The sequence below is a fragment of the Bos indicus genome, chromosome 29, assembly GCF_029378745.1.
Source record: "Bos indicus isolate NIAB-ARS_2022 breed Sahiwal x Tharparkar chromosome 29, NIAB-ARS_B.indTharparkar_mat_pri_1.0, whole genome shotgun sequence".
NCBI lineage: Eukaryota > Metazoa > Chordata > Mammalia > Artiodactyla > Bovidae > Bos > Bos indicus.
The window spans coordinates 24,495,089-24,512,272 of NC_091788.1; the positions used below are offsets into that span (position 1 = coordinate 24,495,089).

General features: G+C 42.1%; 1 protein-coding gene across 2 annotated transcripts in view; it reads right to left on the minus strand.

Annotated features, from left to right (window-relative positions):
• The window catches only part of NELL1 (neural EGFL like 1), a 1,057,189-nt gene that overhangs the window by 875,060 nt on the left and 164,945 nt on the right, over positions 1 to 17,184 (minus strand). For both annotated transcript variants that reach the window (XM_070783206.1, XM_070783205.1), the window contains exon 4: positions 10,972 to 11,142. In XM_070783206.1, the coding sequence (XP_070639307.1) occupies positions 10,972 to 11,142 (171 nt within the window). The remainder of the gene's footprint in view (positions 1 to 10,971; positions 11,143 to 17,184) is intronic.

Below are 17,184 nucleotides of genomic sequence, written 5' to 3' on the forward strand. Positions count from 1 at the left end.
AAATCTAAAAAGGTGATGTGAAATTATCTATAGAGTCCAAAGACCAACAGTGGTTGGAATTTGTAACAAGGTCAATTTTGGCCCAACAAGGTCCTTGGAGGTACCAGCCTCCACAGTCTAGAGAGAGTAATACATGGAATTTGGCCTTTGTTGGTGTCAGTTTATAAGCAGGATAAATTATACTTATTCCATGAGAAGTTAGAAGTGATATCTTGTCACACGGGGGTGTTAAAAAGATGGAGGAAGAGAAGAGGGAACAAAGTGGAGGGGATTGGTGAAGAATAATCTCCTTGAAAAAGAAATAAGGAAAGACCTCTGGACTCTGGCTTCCATTTGTCACTGACTAACTATAAGCTCCTGGACAAGTCATGTCTATCCTCAGTACCTCCAAAGTCTCCACCTATAAGATGCAAGAACATACACCTCAGAGTGCTTTTACCAAAAAAAAAAAAAAAAAAAAGATCAAGGGAATATATAGATCACTTTAAAAAAAAATTTTTTTTAAAGGTCCAAAACATTAACCTTCAACTCAACAATGACTGAGCAAAAAGTCTGAGTTTTTCGCAGCATGGTGCTGGGTCTTTGAGGCCAAAATGTCAAAGAATTCAAGAAACTGAAATCATAGATTACTCAGCTCCCTCCTTGCTTGTGCTTCAAAGACAGCACCAACCTGGAGAACACTGAGTAACTGAATGAGCTGTGCTGGGGACACACCAGGATGAGCTATAGCTGTTTACCTCTCCTGGAAATGAAATTCCCTTCTGGGTAATACAGGTATTCTGAGTATCCCAAAGAAGCCCACTGAGACCTCCAACTCCAAGCCTGTAAGTTCCTATGTGTGAAATTTGATGTCAGGAAAGTGATACCCTCATACCGACAGACTAGTGACTAAAGATGCAGGAGGACCTTCCTGAGAAAGAGTTAGAGATGGCATCACACAGACCCTTTATGGAAAAGGGAAATTATTTCCACTCTAACTGCCCAGGAAAACCCTCAGGTGAAGGCCCAGACACATTAACCAGCTGGCTGAGAGGCTCTGTAGCTCTTACTGGAGACACACTCACAAGAAGTTAAGAGGGATGAGCCGAGGGCAAGAGTTAATTGAATTAAAGGGGTTAGAGCAGGGAAAAACATTCACAAGAACCTTTTCCTTCCAAGCCTCCTCATCCCCACGCCCCATCTCCACCATATCCCCTACAAGAAAAGCAGCCGAACAGGTTCAGCTATAAATCTGTTTCCTTGCATCCAGCCACTCTGGCTGCTATTATTTATAACATTAATTTAATTAAAGTTCCCAGAGAGATAGATGAATTTCTTTCCAGTACTATAGAAAATCAGTTCTTTTCAATGACAACATCAGTACCCCTGCTCTAACTAGAAAACTAATGTAGTATTTGGAATTCTTTTTCTTTTTCAATTAAAAAGTCCTCATGGCTCGTGCATTTTTTATTCCCCAGTGTTCCTTTCCAACAAGTGAAGCAGAAAAGGAACAGAGACACCTAATATATAAATGTACATTTTTTAAGAAATTGAGTCCCATCATATATATTATTCTGGTTTGAGTTTTTATTTTCTCTCGCTGCTTTCCTTTTTAAGGAATAACCATACGTATCCATCATCAAGGACAGAGTAGAACTGTAACAATAAAGATGCAAGCTTTGATATTTTCTCATACCAAAACACATTATATCTCCTGCAGCCTATTTCCCCCCTTCCATTCATCCTGTATAAACCGATGTCCATGCATTAAATCACAACAAGATGTGTCTGAAGGCATATAGATGAAATCACTAAGTTGGAAACGAAGTCTTATTTTCCCTTCTATTTTAATACATCTTAGGTCCTGTGTATGCAATAATGTACCTTCCTGTTAATCTACTCATGGCCTCAGGTAGCCAACAAGCCACCAGATAAAGAGAAGATTCTACTGTATTTCTTTTTAGTCCTTTCCATTTGTAATTCTGAAAGCCCAAGAATGCAGATAGATGGGGAAATGCAGGCCTCTCTCATCATCCACTTCAGTTAATCCTTTCACCTCCTACCTCTCTGCCACTGAGGCCACTGTTGACCAAAAGCATATTTAAACCCACCAGGCAACAAGAGAAAAAAGACAAAGATTTTTGAAAAGACAAAATTAGAAATGGGTTTGCTACTGATGGCATTAGAAGATTGGGCAGAGTTAAGCTTGGAATCCACCTAACGAAGTTGGAATAAATAAGCTGCAGGGTACAAAGTGTGAATACAAGTGTGTGGGTCTCAGCCAGAATGAGACATCCAACACGGTCATGTCCGAGCGCCTTAACAATTAAGCAGCCACTTTCTACTAAGCTGAAAATGAAAGTGTTAGTCACTCAGCCATGTCCAACTCTGTGTGACCCCATGGACTATAGCCCAACAGGCTCTTCTGTCCATGGAATTCTTCAGGCAAGAATACTAGAGTGGATTGCCATTTCCTTCTCCAGGGAACCTTCCCAACCCAGGGATTGAACCCAGGTCTCCTGCATTCCAGGCAGATTCTTTACCAACTGAGCCACCAGGGAAGACCTTTAACTTTGTTGAATAATCTACAATTTGGAATGTATTACATTGGCTACCTAGACCTTTAGATTCATTATCTCCCATTATTTAAGTGCCTATGGTTTGGCAGCAACAAAGGCTTTTTTCCCTTCAGTATTCAGAGGATGTGTTTTGTTTTTTGTGTGTTTTTTTTTTTTTTTGAACAGTACAACTATCCATCATCCTCTGGCTACACTACACTGCTTTATCTTGTAGGTTACCAAGCTACCAGGCCTCCACAGCCAGGATAGCCTGTATACCCCCAAAAAGGCTGTCCACTGTCACATGTCTGGATCAGAAGATGTCTGAAAGAAATAAAGAGCACAAGGTGGAGAGAATAAGATGTGAACATTCCTTCAGTTCAGTTCAGTCGCTCAGTCGTGTCCGACTCTTTTGTGACCCCATGAATCTCAGCACACCAGGCCTCCCTGTCCAACACCAACTCCTGGAGTTTACCCAAACTCATGTCCATTGAGTCGGTGATGCCATCCAGCCATCTCATCCTCTGTCGTCCCCTTCTCCTCCTACCCCCAATTCCTCCCAGCATCAGAGTCTTTTCCAATGAGTCAGCTCTTCGCATGAGGTGACCAAAGTACTGGAGTTTCAGCTTTAGCATCATTCCTTCCAAAGCAATCCCAGGGCTGATCTCCTTCAGGATGAACTGGTTGGATCTCCATATCCAAAACTGCATATTCAGCATCTACTCTAGCAAGAAGGAAGGCAAGCGAAGGTGGGGGGTGGGGGGAAGATTGGGTATCTAGGGTAAGTAGCCTTTCTTCACCAGCAGCATGCCACACTGTCAACACACAAATCAACTGAGATGACTGCAAGCTGCCTGCTGGTCTACCACAGAAGCAGCCCTGTGAAGATGGCAAGCTCGGTTGCTCTCCAGGGTCCTGAAGGCAAAAAAAAAAAATGCATACTCTAAGTATTGTAATGAGATATGCCTGGAAGAGTAGAGGTGGAAGGAGATTCAGAAATCTAGTCCTAGCCCCTCATTTTATTTCTAGGAGCTAAGACCCAGGGACAGTAAATGAATTTCCCAGGGTCATACAAATTTAACACTTTCTGGTAGCTCTAGTTTTTAGTTCAGAATGCGTTTGTGATAAAAAGCCAGATTTTCAAAGTAGAGATACAAGTAGTATCTATTATGTTTGGGAAAGCCAGGAAATTATAAGACAGTGGTTTCCTCATTCCGTAAAACTGCACCTGTACATCTTCTCCTAAAAGCTGTGATCATTTTGGCTCATGGTTTGAGAATGGGGGAAGTAAATCTTTGAATCTCCTCTCTCACAGAAGTAAAAAGGAAAGGGGCCATGCCACATTCTCAAAGCCCTGCCAGGATCAAGGAAACATTGTATCACATTGGAGGGGATGTTCTCCTTCCCATTCAGCCTCAATTATATATTTTTTAAGAGACTCTGCAGTTACTTACTTTTACAGGGACTCTGTTGGCATAAAAATCATTTATGATTGTGTTGTACTACCAACCATGGAAATAAAAGACAAACTATTGGAGAACCATGCCTAGTATTTGGCAGTTAGAATAATTTCAGGGACCTGATGGACCTCAAACCCTACACTGCACCATGGATTCACAGTATGCACCAGGTCCTCCTCCATGAGACATGGATCTTCACACAAAAAATCTTCACTTTTTGTATAAGTGAAGATTTAATTAAATTGCTTTCATCTCCAGTATGACACTGAAACATCTTTGCTACATGATGACATATGTTTATAGTACTTCATGATGTTGTGTGTTCATAGAGTAGCTTGAAATTTTCTGAGGATTTTGCACACACTCTCTTGCTATATTCCTATAACCAGTATATGGTAGAAGAGTTACTATTACTCCCATTTTACAGATATAAGCACAGATTCTGACAGAGAGGAAGGATTGGAGAGGACAGGAGGAATCTTCAAAGAGTCTAAGACACAGATTTCCTGATTTCATACTCATTGCACATTAAGCCACATTTTATAAGTGGCAAAAGCAAGACAGAGGTCCAGCATTCATTACAGGTTTCAGATAACCCAGATAACATGTGCCTGGTCACCTAAGAACAGTTCTTCTTTCCCTGTCATCCCCTCTGTCATATTTCCTTCTCCATCTCTTCCTGCAGGCTGTCTCTCACTGCAAACTTGATCCACTCACTAATACACAGTCTTTTATCACTGGCACTCTGACTGGCTTTGTCATGCTCACAAGATGAACCTCATTCCAAATCGGATTCTCATGTAACTTACACAGAATCAAATCACAGTGGCAAAACTGTAAAGCTGCAGAGAGTGTCATACATTTTTACCTGGGATGGTAAGAAACTGAGAAGCTACTCCATGTCACCAGGAGCTCTTCCTTCTGTGGTCTACCAGACCTGACGGTCTCTACTAGGAAACCAGAATCCATCAGGTACTGCCTTACAACATTCCTTGTACTGTTGCCTTTTCAGTTCAGTTCAGTCACTCAGTCGTGTCTGACTCTTTGCAGCACATGGACTGCAGCAAGCCAGGCCTCCCTGTCCAACACCAACTCCTGGAGTTTACCCAAACTCATGTCCATTGAGTCGGTGATGCCATCCAGCCATCTCATCCTCTGTCGTCCCCTTCTCCTCCTGCCCTCAATCTCTCCCAGCATCAGGGTCTTTTCAAATGAGTCAGCTCTTTGCATCACTGTTGCCTTTTACTGTTAATTTAATTACATATGGGTTATATCCTATATTCTTTCCTTGCTTATCACTTCTCTTGGGATAGAAGATTGGGTGCTGCTAGGTTAGCTGGACATCAGGCATATACTACATTCTCAGTTTTAATTTTGATGAGTTGTGTGCATGTGTTCCTGTTCATGAAGTAAATAATACATCAGTGTAGGAATCAGGAGATTGATAATCTTGGCCTACCTCTTTTGGAAGTGGTGGTCTTTGATAGTCATCTCTTAATTTCTCCTTTACTCTAGTGCAAATGTTTGTCGAAAAGTCATTGCAGTACATTATACATGGCTTAACTATGTTAAGGAATGTTTGGCTTAACAACTTGCTTGTAAATACTTTAGGAGCTCTCTGGAAAGAAGATGCCATATCACCATATTTCATTATGAAAAACCTAGAGATATAAAGAAATGCTCATATCGTGAAGTTATTCTGAAATATTTGACAGAAACTTTGAATTACTGACTTGTTCAGTGATTTACAGTAAGTTTATTTTTCTGGGTCTGCAAGTTCTTCAAAATCAGTTGTATGGAAAAGCTGAATGTGCTCTGTGGTGAGCAAGCTTGGTTTACCAAGCTTTAGAGGTAAAATCTAAATATGTTTGCTGTTTAGACTACAATCACTGAGTTAACTCTGTCAGAGTGACGACCAGGCTGCAGGTGTGTGTATTTATGTGCAGGCACTATGCCCACTTTCACAAGCTTGAACAAATGAGGTGCGAGTTCAGAGTTCCATTTCAATGGGACTGGGTAAGAGAGAAATTGTTCCAGTGGTGAAGCAAGAGGAGGAGGGATTGGAGTGAGGAGACCTGTGTATTGCAGAAAGTTACTGCTGAAGCCTGGATGCGTGTACCATTTGAATGGAAAACACTTTTGAGTCCATTCCTCCACTGTCATTTCAAGACCAAGATGCTGGGAGTGACTATTTTCAGTTTTCTCTCTGCTTAGCTGCTATCATTAGTGTTTAAACAGGCTTCCATGAGAGTCCATGATTCTTCTAATATCCAAGGATTTGGGCCAGTCACTGTGGGGGTCCCTGGTGGCTTCAGAATTCAAAAGGACTGAATGAATAAGCCAAGGACTTCCTGATGGCAAGAACTCCTATTTCTTTGTATCCCCACAGCCCGGCAGAGAGTGTGCCCAGTACTTTAATTGGATAGATTGACTGAAAATTACAAGTTACCAAATAAAGAGAAGGAAAGAAAATCCCTTTTGTGGTAAAAGAACCCTTATGCACTGGATCCCAGATGTCAGAGGATTGTGGGCTTTGAGTGACTGGAACAGGCTGCAGGGTGAACTGAGAATGAAGTAGGGTAATCGGAGGAATGTGAGTTCAGGCCTCCTTCTCAGCTTTGTTGGCAACTCTTAATACAAAGGAAGCAAAAGAAAAACCTAAGGCAATGGAGATAATCAGGCTGGCCACCCAACTGAGTGGTTCCTTTAATGTTTCTAGCTTGAGGTAATCTGCTACCCACACTTTGGGAGTTTCTAAGTAGGCCCAGCTGAACAGCTGAAGCAGGAAGAAAAGTGTGTCTCAGTAACAGGCAGAAAGTGTTAGATTACCAACTGAAATAGCAGTCACTTTTCTTGTGACAATTTGTGTAATTAGGTCTGAAAAGGTTCTGTTTCTCAATTCTAAGAAAAGGAGAAATTTCTGCCACTTTCCAGTTCCTCAGAACAATAGAACTGCCTGGAAATCTCTCTCTGATTTCAAGTATTTTTAGGATTCCTGACATTTTTGTAGCTTCTCTCTCCTGGGAAGACTTCCTGGCATGGTTATGACTTTATCTTGGAAAGGACATGAATTTCAGAGGCGGGGAGCAGAGGTAGCCAGGCAAAGGTTAGGGAGTTATGTCCTGGTTCAGAGTTTTAGCTCCATGGTTATGTGACTGGAACTGAGTTCCTTACCATCTTGGAGCCTTTCTACTTCCAAATCCGTAAAAGCGGTCTAATGAAGTTGCCTCCACACCATATGGCTGCCCCAAGGACTGTTACACCTATCACACCTAGCACGTTACCTGGCCTACGGTACATGCCCAGTAGACAGAAGTCCCTTTCCTTGTGCCAAACCAATGGGTTGTGTAAGATTCCACATCTTGCCCCCCAACCCCAAAGATCAGCAATGTAAGATGCATGACAGGAAAATGCTAGAAGTACAGAACAAACTGCTCACGCTGAGTCTGGCTCTTTTCTTCCATCAAGTTCTAAGTCCAGTGCCAACAGTCCCTCATGTTGAGCTGAAGAGCCTAGTGGTTAGAGCAGACACACAGACGTCAGACTCAGGTCCAAATTCTAGAGCTGCCTCTTAGCAGCAGAGGGTTACAAAAATAGAATGTAACCTCAGTTCCATCACTTTTAGATGAGAAAGAGAGCCAGAGTGATAAATTAATATATGTAAAGTACTAGCACAGTCACTAGCATAGTCAACACGCTAAAATGTTATCCATTGCATCACCATTTATCTTCTAGCCAGCACAGCTCTAGCAGGTGACAGGTTGAGAAAAATAAGGAAGCATAACTTTAAGGGCAAAAGGAATCAAAAAGGAAGAATCTCACACTGGTATGAAATGCATAGCTTAGAGAATAAAAAATCAGCCTTTCTGAAATTCACCCTCTGCAAGGGTGGCCTAGATAAAACGTAGTAGACCAGCATCTTGATAAATAGCCCAGAGGTTCTGCCATTTTAAAAAATCAGCCAGTGCTGGCTAGGAAGAAACTTTTGAAGAAGAAAAGTTTGTTCCACCACATACTAGACACTATCCTCACCTTAAACCTTTCCTCCTCCTCACTGGGGCTGTGCTTTTCAGGTACTTGGACTTCCAAGGTCCCTCACTTATTTCTTGCAGCCCAGGCTATTCTCCAGTTTCTGCTCCCTCTTTCTTTCTTTTTTTTTTTCTCAAGGGAAAGCACAAATGCAGTTCCCCACTACCACAAATTATGCAGTCCAGTTTCCCACATTTGGGGAAACCACAAGTACTCCCTCTATTTAAATCAGTGGTTTTCAAATGCCAGCCCATGCACCAAGGCTAACCTGCTTGTGTAAGAACTACCCAGAGAGTTTATGAAGAATATAGTTCCACACTCAGGGAATCTGATTCACCTGGTCAGAGATGGCCCCTGGTTATCCATAATTCTTAAGTATAGTCAGGTTTTATAATTGTTTCTAGACTTTTCCTACACCAAAATCAAAATTGACCTATCCCCTGGCCCAGTCATTCCCAGCTTCTCTTTCCCTAACCTATCTAAAAACCTCATTTGTCCTGGGTCCATGAATCATTAATTGGCACCAACTTTATGTTTTCCCTCCAAGATCTTAAATAAAGGAAAATAAGTTACGCTATGAATGAAAGTATAAAAAACAAACCACCAGAGAAGGGGACTAGTATTTAGAACCTCCTCAAATCAATTCTGTATAAATGTGGCTGACCCTAAAGCATACTGCGGGTTCCAGCTCTCCTGTTCTCTCCCTACTCTCATGGCAGAGAGGCCAGAATACATGACAAATCAAAGTCTGGAGGCACCGGGTGACCACAGATGTGCAGAATAAATAGTAATAACCGTAACAACCACCACCACCACCAGGTACTGGGTGCCAAAGGCCAAGCACCACCCAAAGCACTTTATGCAAATCGTCTTACTTAACTTTCCCATCTGTGAATATGTGTAACAGTACATACAGTACTAGCAGTCCCAGTTTACAAATTACATTGAGATGCAAAGGAATTAATATGTCCAAATTCACACAGCTAACACGTGTCTGAGGATGGCAGAGGAGACAATTTCATAGGGACCAGAGCATTTGTAAAGGCAGGGAACCTTCAATTAGCACAAACTACCCACCCCGTCTTTCCTCTTCTCTAGAGAGAAGACTATTGGGAAATAAAAGATAAAACTTACACAAAGAGGAAGCAAATAATTGCAGAGCAAGAAAACAGCAGTGTCTCTGGGATGTTTCGGTTGGGAAGTACTGAACTAGGGCTTCAACGTTTCTTTCTTACCTGTGGTATAAAAGGATGCACAGGACCCTTCTTGTCTCCCATTTGAGCAACATATGGGTGGTGGGTAGGGTGAAACAGAAATGCTACCTGACACACCACCTTAGTTCTAGAGAATTGAAAGAGCCAGTGAGTTCCTGAAGGTAGAAATGGAACAAATGACTTTAGCTGGCTTCATCCAAGCTGCCCAGCCCAAGGTAAAAAGGAGCTACCTGTTTCTATGGAAATGTCATCCAGGCACACATTACATCTAGTTGAAGCCACAATTCTCCAGAAAATCCAGAAAGCACTTTAGATAGATAGATCAAGCTAGACCAAGACTCACTTCAAGATGGTGGAACTTCCCTTAAACCTGACACTAGCTTCTGTTCTCAGCCTTTCCAGGTCCTCTCCTAAGAGAGACTGCAGAGCCAGAGTAGCAAGCACACTGAAGTATCCCGTCATCAGAAATGCAGTCTGGAGGTGCTTTCTATTGGGTGCCAGAATGGAGGCTGTACTCAACATGCCTGTACTTTTTCCAGGGCCTAAAAGAACAAGTCCTGTGGCCAAAAAATCATTTAACTTTGGCAGTAATATTAATGAAGACCAACCATTCATGGCTACTTTGCATCACAAAAGATTCTCTATAAAAGGACTCAGATCACTATTCATCGACTTTCAGTGGGTTCTGGAGAAAGGAAAACATCCCCCTTCACCACGGTCATCCAGCTGTCCAGCCACATGTGAACTAATAGAGATCAATAGTGTCCTTTCTTCAGCTGGCTGTAAACCTCCCCCTAGGGACAGACATGGAGGAGGATATCTCCTTCCCACCCCAACCCACAGCATCCTATGAAACTCTCCCTTCCCCTTCTTGCCCCTTACACCCCCATCTTCAAAGTAGTCCTGCCACTCTCTGATAAACTGGAAGGCTCATCCCTCTGCATAGGATAAACGGCATCAATTCCAAAAGATTCCAAGAACAGCCCCTTTAAGAACAGCCCCTTTTCATTTGGAAAAAATATTTAAGCAAAGCTGTGCTTGATGAAGTGAAATAGAATTAGCCACTCCAGTAGCTCCGGCTTCTCAGATTCATTTGAAGGTAGACCAGCTCATTCGCTTCCAAGTGGAACGGACTCAACAACAATACATCACAGTTAACCGTAATCACAGCTCCACGGAAATCCAGCCGGTGCCTAAAGGACACTGAGGTGTACTTAATGGTCCCGCATCTATAATCAACCTTTCATACATTTCTTCCTAATCGCTGCATATGGTTTCATTTTAATGAACTGTTTTCTTAGCATATTACAATTGGTCATCCTGGGACACCTCAGTACTCTTGCCTGGAAAATCCCATGCATGGAAGAGCCTGGTGGGCTGCAGTCCATGGGGTCACTAAGAGTCAGACACGACTGAGCGACTTCACTTTCACTTTTCACTTTCATGCATTGGAGAAGGAAATGGCAACCCACTCCAGTGTTCTTGCCTGGAGAATCCCAGGGGTGGGGGAGCCTGGTGGGCTGCCGTCTATGGGGTCGCACAGAGTAGGACACAACTGAAGTGACTTAGCAGCAGCAGCAGCAGCAGCAATGGCCCATTCGGTATGTTAAATGACTCCTAGGGTCCCTTGGTTTTTATTCCCCAGCAAGGCTTGGAGGGGATTGGTTTTTTCCCTTCCCCATTGATCGATTTCAAGGGCACAATCACAGAAGATCAAAGGCCAAGACATACCTGTTGCAGTCGATGTGGAGCAGGAGATGGGAGGCGCTGACCGAGAGTGCAACCCTGTGCCACTGCCCGTCAGCCAGCCGGTACGGAAGCGCCTCTGTCCGGGGCCTCCCACTGTGTACGTAGTGATAGCGAATCTCATCCCTCAGACCACTGCTCTCCAGTTCAAAATAGCTGTGTGTAAAGAACAAAAATGTGTTTTTACTTCTGGTTATCACAGCCGTCATCAATCCTCGTGACTTCCTACCAGGATTCCCAGAACCTAAAATTAACTCAACATGACGCACAGAAACACAACCCACAGTTAATTGTACAACATGGAACCCAACTCACCTTCTGTCCAAGAGTCCTCACAGTGACAGTCTGAAGGCCCGATATGGTGACTGAAGATGCACTGTGAGTGACAGGTGACAAGCTAATCAGCAAAGCTCAGTGCAGTGTCACTTAAATATAATGCAGGTCTCCTTTCTATTGTCTACAAAACGCCATTCACGTGGAATGGGTTTATCGATGTCTATTTTTATTACTGCCACTTCTACTTTTTCAAGAATTAAAGGAAAATACAAGTCACATGAACTATCAAGGATAGAAACAAACTATCATAGAAATTATGAATAAGTTTTTTTATTGTTGTTTTTACTTCCCCCTGGACAAGACACTATAAGTGAACAATTGCTACATAACCAATAAGGAAGGAACGTTTGAAGCTACTCGCGTTATGTGTTAACATTTCCAAGTGTCATGGAATGAAACACATGATTGACCTTTTCTTTTGGCAGATTGTTACCTTCTTTTTCTAGATCCGTGAAAAACTCAGCACCTCCTCTGCAGTCGGCACACTGGCCATAAAAGGCAGCAGGCAACGTTGGGACAGTCCTCAGTCACACACCAGGGCTGGCACTTTCATGGGGGCAGAACTATGCAGGTTCCTATGTGTCCCTTCTGAAATGTGTCACCGTGACCATCATCACCACAGGGTCCAATCTGACTGCCAGGCACTGGGCCTCTGACATATACTGTCTAATCCATCACTCACAAAAGCCTTGAAGACTGATACGATACCTTCTGAGGATCTTTAAAAAAAAAAAAAAAACACTGAGATTCTGGAATTAAGTAACATACCCAAGCCAGATTTTAAACTCAGAGCTAGATGTGACATTCCATGTACTATCCACCAGTGAGGCCTCATCTCAGAGGCACAGAGACAAGGTGGTCAAGATGGCCTCAACTGGCACTGTCTCCCAGCAGCTTATCCGCACAGGCAGTTCAAGAACTGCTTGCCTAAATAGGTAACCAGGTTCAATCTCAAGATGTGGAAGGACTTACTGCTTCTGCTCTAATCCACTGAGTTGGCCTGACCCCACCAGCCCAAGCACATTTAATCCAGAACATAAAATGCATCCTCCATGAGCACTGAGATGAATAGATCATGAATCTCAGCTTCTACTATCCATGACTTCCAAATCTCATATAAGAAAACAAATGTACATTTCTTGCTCATCGTTCACAGAGATCTTCCCAAGATCACACTGCAGGAAAAGCGAAGTCAAGACCAGCCTCTGACCCACCTCACGTGGACTATACAAAGAATTAGGCTCAAGATCATAAATAGAAAATGTTACATATACTATTGCAGCCATCTCCTGGGCCCAGGTACATACTTACTACTAGTAATATAATATATATATACTTTTAAGACTGTTAAGGAGGAAATCCCTTAACATACAAGACATTCATTTTAAGAGAATTCTCCAATTTTTTTCTAAGCACCCAGAATACTGGAAGAATCAAACAATCAGAGGACTTAAAAGGTCAGGAAAATCTTAGAGATTATCAGGTCATTCGTTAATTTACTCAGTGTGTCAGGGCTGAACACATATTGAAAAGCTAAGATAGGATTTAAAATACAGATCCTGTTCTAAGATTTCAGAAAATAGTGGGAAAAGAAAAGTATGCCCCTCCTCTCAAAAAAGCTAGAAATTGGCGAATGGGAAACAAAGGAAAGTCGAAGCTATCATTTCATGATTAAATATGGCATTCTAGAAATGGGCTTACATAAATATCTCATTTAATTTCTTCAAGCTGAGCACTATTATCACTATTTTACAGATGAGTTCACAGATGATCAGATATTAAAATACCTTGTCCGAGACCACACAGCTCCAGTACAGAAAAGCAGCATAACTTGGTACTTAAGACCTTACCAAGATTAACACATAAAAAGAACTCTTTAAATCACTTTACTTGGACCAACAAGCTACTCCTAGGGGAAGGAACATGACCTTTAAAGGACCTCAATCAATGACAATCAAAAATATTCACAATAACTTGGATCATAATAAACAAAGAAAAAATGAGGCATATATATTTAACCAGGTCTAATCATCATTGCCTCATTGAGCAACTGCTCAGTGTATTATAAACATATCTTTTAAAGATCATTTTGCAGTGAATTGAAGTAAGTGGGTACCTCGAGGTAATCACAAACATACAGTTAAAACAAATGTGCACTAATATTACGCAAATGGTTACTTGTGTCTTGGGACATCTGACAGCACCGTGCATATATACAAAAATTGCTGTATCTCAAACAACCCAGATGAAAGTCAGGATGCTATGTTTAAAAAAAAAAAAAATTGTTAGAGTTCAAGACCATTTACACATGACAGTAATTCCCCAGCATTTCAAGCCTGCAGACAAGGCCAAATCTTGTGACCTAAGAATGCTCTTATGCTATTAAAAGGGGGAAATGAAAGTTATTAATAGATAACTGCAAAAGTGGTTCTAGATATGACAAAGAAATCAGATAGCTAAGTGATACCTGGCTAAAACTGCTTCATGAATACTGAGAAGAGAAAAGGGCAGAACTTGCAGGCAGTAATCCTCTGCTAATACTGATGTGAGGCTTAGTCCTGAAAGGAGCATGGAGGAGGCAGTCATTTGGCCTGAGAGCACCTGACATTAGCCTACAGCGCAGACTGTAGATTTGTAGTAGAGCCTGCTTCTCCGGTGGCTCAGAGATGATAAAGAATCTGCCTGCAGTGCAGGAGACCTGGTTCAAAACCTGGGTCGGGAAGATCCCCTGGAGAAGGGAATGGCTACCCACTCCAGTATTCTTGCCTGGAAAATCCCATGCACAGAGGAGCCTGGTGGGCTACAGTGCATGGGGTTGCAAAGAGTTAGACACAACTAAGCGACTAACACACACACTTGTTACTCAAGTATGGTCCACTGACCTGCAGCATCATCATCTATGGTAATTCAGATTATGCGGCCCCAACCAAGACCCACTTGAATCAGAATCTACACTTTAATAAGACTCACAGATGATTCACGCACACATTAAAAGTTAAGCAGCACCATGGTTAAGTACACCAGGTGTTGCTTTATGCCCCGGGCAACTAATCATGGTCAAGAAGCAGAAGTCTGATGCTACGAGCAAGTGAATAAGAACCATGTGGTGCTTTCAGGGGAAGAGAGGATGCTGGAAGCAACAGTGAGTCAGTGTTCCGCGGACTCTCACCCCTATCAGTCCTCTCTTAAGCCCTCAAGTGCTTTTGGGTCTTCCTAGGAATTTGTGGGAAGGACCAGCTGTATAGGTGATAAAGTCACCAGTCAGATTTTGTCAGCAGCATTTCTCCCCTTAGCCTGGCACCTCAGCCAAGTGTTTTGCTCCAGTGAACTGTCCTGGCTCCCAGAAAAACTTGTTCATCCTTCAAATATTTGAAAACAGCAATGATATTCACTACAAAGCTTTCTCTTTTACACCAAGCATTCCCAGTTCAATCCTTTATACTTTTGCTCCCATCCAAAATAAAAGGCCTTCCTGGTCAAAGATGGGGTCACACCGTTCTTTTAAGATTCTTCCCCAACTTGGTCACCAGGCTTCGGGTATGGTAAAACGGATCAGCTTCCCCCATACAGATAGCATCCAAGAATAAAAATGTGCACTGTGCACAACTGAGTGCCTCCTAACATTGACACTGACTTCCAGATACCTAACACAGCAAGTCCTTGGACTCAAAATTATTTTGAATCAAGTATTTTGACTCAAAATAACTATGAGGGTGAATCTTCCCTACCCTATATTTACATAGCTCGATTTTCTTCAACCTAAGTTCTTGCTTAAGTGCTAGGCTCTAGCCATAAACAGTGTGAATAATTCTTCAAAGCCTACCCTTAAGGGTTAGCAACAACCAATTACTATGAACTGAATTCAAATCTCACAAAACCGCCCAATCCCATGTTAGACTCATAAATAAAAGTCAGGAACAATAATTCCAAATAACATAGATAGGTTAAGATCAACCAATTATTTTCATTAAAATATTTGTCATTTTCCCAGTAACTTAAACCAGGGAACCCATTTCTTCAGAATATTAGGCAGACCAACAGGATAACTACATACCCTCAAAATGGTGAAGTGGTTATTGCTGGATGAGTGTGTTTTTTCCACACACTAGGATGAAAACAGCAGGGTTAATTTTTAAATGGTTCCAGCACTAAATCAATAGTAAAGACAAAAAGGTTTCAGGAAAAAGTCTTTTTTCCAGCAGCCACAAAGATGTATATTGACTGTTTGGAGAAATAACTCACACCCCAAAGAGCTCCAGAGTGAGTGCAGTACCAGCTTCCGCCCTATGGCCTCCATGTGCCCCTGAACCAACAAGTGCCTCCCAGAAGTCTCAGTGGGGAGGTCAAGGCAAAAATGGATGTGAGAAACAAGGCCACTCCATCCAATGTGTATCCCTGGCAGGATTATTGGGAGGAAAGGAGAAAAACCAGATAAGCCACTATCTTCTTTCTGTAATGGAAACAAATCATCACAGGTATAGAGAACACCTGGGCAGACCATTCTCCAAATCCTAAAAAATGCCAAAGAAGATTAAAAGAAACAAGTTTCCTAGCAATTTCCTAGCAATATCCTAGCATAATGCCTACAATGCCTAGGAAAAACATCTACTTCTGCTTTATTGACTATGCCAAAGACTGTATACCAAAGACTGTGTGGATCAAACAAACTGGAAAATTCTTAAAGAGATGAGAATACCAGACCACCTGACCTGCCTCCTGAGAAATATGGATGCAGGTCTAGAAGCAATAGTTAGAACTGGACATGGAACAACAGACTGGTTTCAAATAGGAAAAGGAGTACGTCAAGGCTGTATATTGTCACCCTGCTTATTTAACTTATATGCACAGTACATCATGAGAAACGCTGGGATGGATGAAGCACAAGCTGGAATCAAGATTGCTGGGAGAAATATCAATAACCTCAGATATGCAGATGACACCACTCTTATGGCAGAAAGCAAAGAAGAACTAAACAGCCTCTTGATGAAAGTGAAAAAAGAGTGAAAAACTTGGCTTAAAACTCAACATTCAGAAAACTAAGATCATGGCAACTGGTCCCATCACTTCATGGCAAATAGACAGGGAAGCAATGAAACAGTGACAGACTTTATTTTTTTGAGGCTCCAAAATCACTGCAGATGGTGATTGCAGCCATGAAATTAAAAGACACTTGCTCCTTGGAAGAAAAGTTATGACCAACCTAGACAGCATATTCAAAAGCAGAGACATTACTTTGCCAACAAAGATCTGTCTAGTCAAAGCTATGGTTTTTCCAGTAGTCACGTATGGATGTGAGAATTGGACTATAAAGAAAACTGAGTGCTGGAGAATTGATGCTTTTGAACTGTGGTGTTGGAGAAGACTCTTGAGAGTCCCTTGGACTGCAAGGAGATACAACCAGTCCATCCTAAAGGAAATAAGTCCTGAATATTCATTGGAAGGACTGGTGCTGAAGCTCCAATACTTTGGCCACCTTGAGTCAGTCAAGAACTGATTCATTGGAAGAGATCCTGATGCTGGGAAAGATTGAAGGCAGGAGAAGGGGATGACAGGGGATTAGATGGTTGAATGGCATCACCAACTCAGTGGACATGAGTTTGAGAAAACTCCAGGAGGTGGTGATGGACAGGGAGGCCTGGCATGCTGCAGTCCATGGGGTCACAAAGAGTCAGACACAACTGAGTGATTGAACTGAACTGAGGAAAGGTTAATTCTACCTTTAACAATATAGCTAACATTTATTTGGTAATAGCCAAGCAATACCACTCTTGGGCATATACCCAGAAAAGATGAAAACTCTAATTTGAAAAGATAAATGCACCCCAATGTTCATAGCAGCAAAATTTATAATAGCCAAGGAAT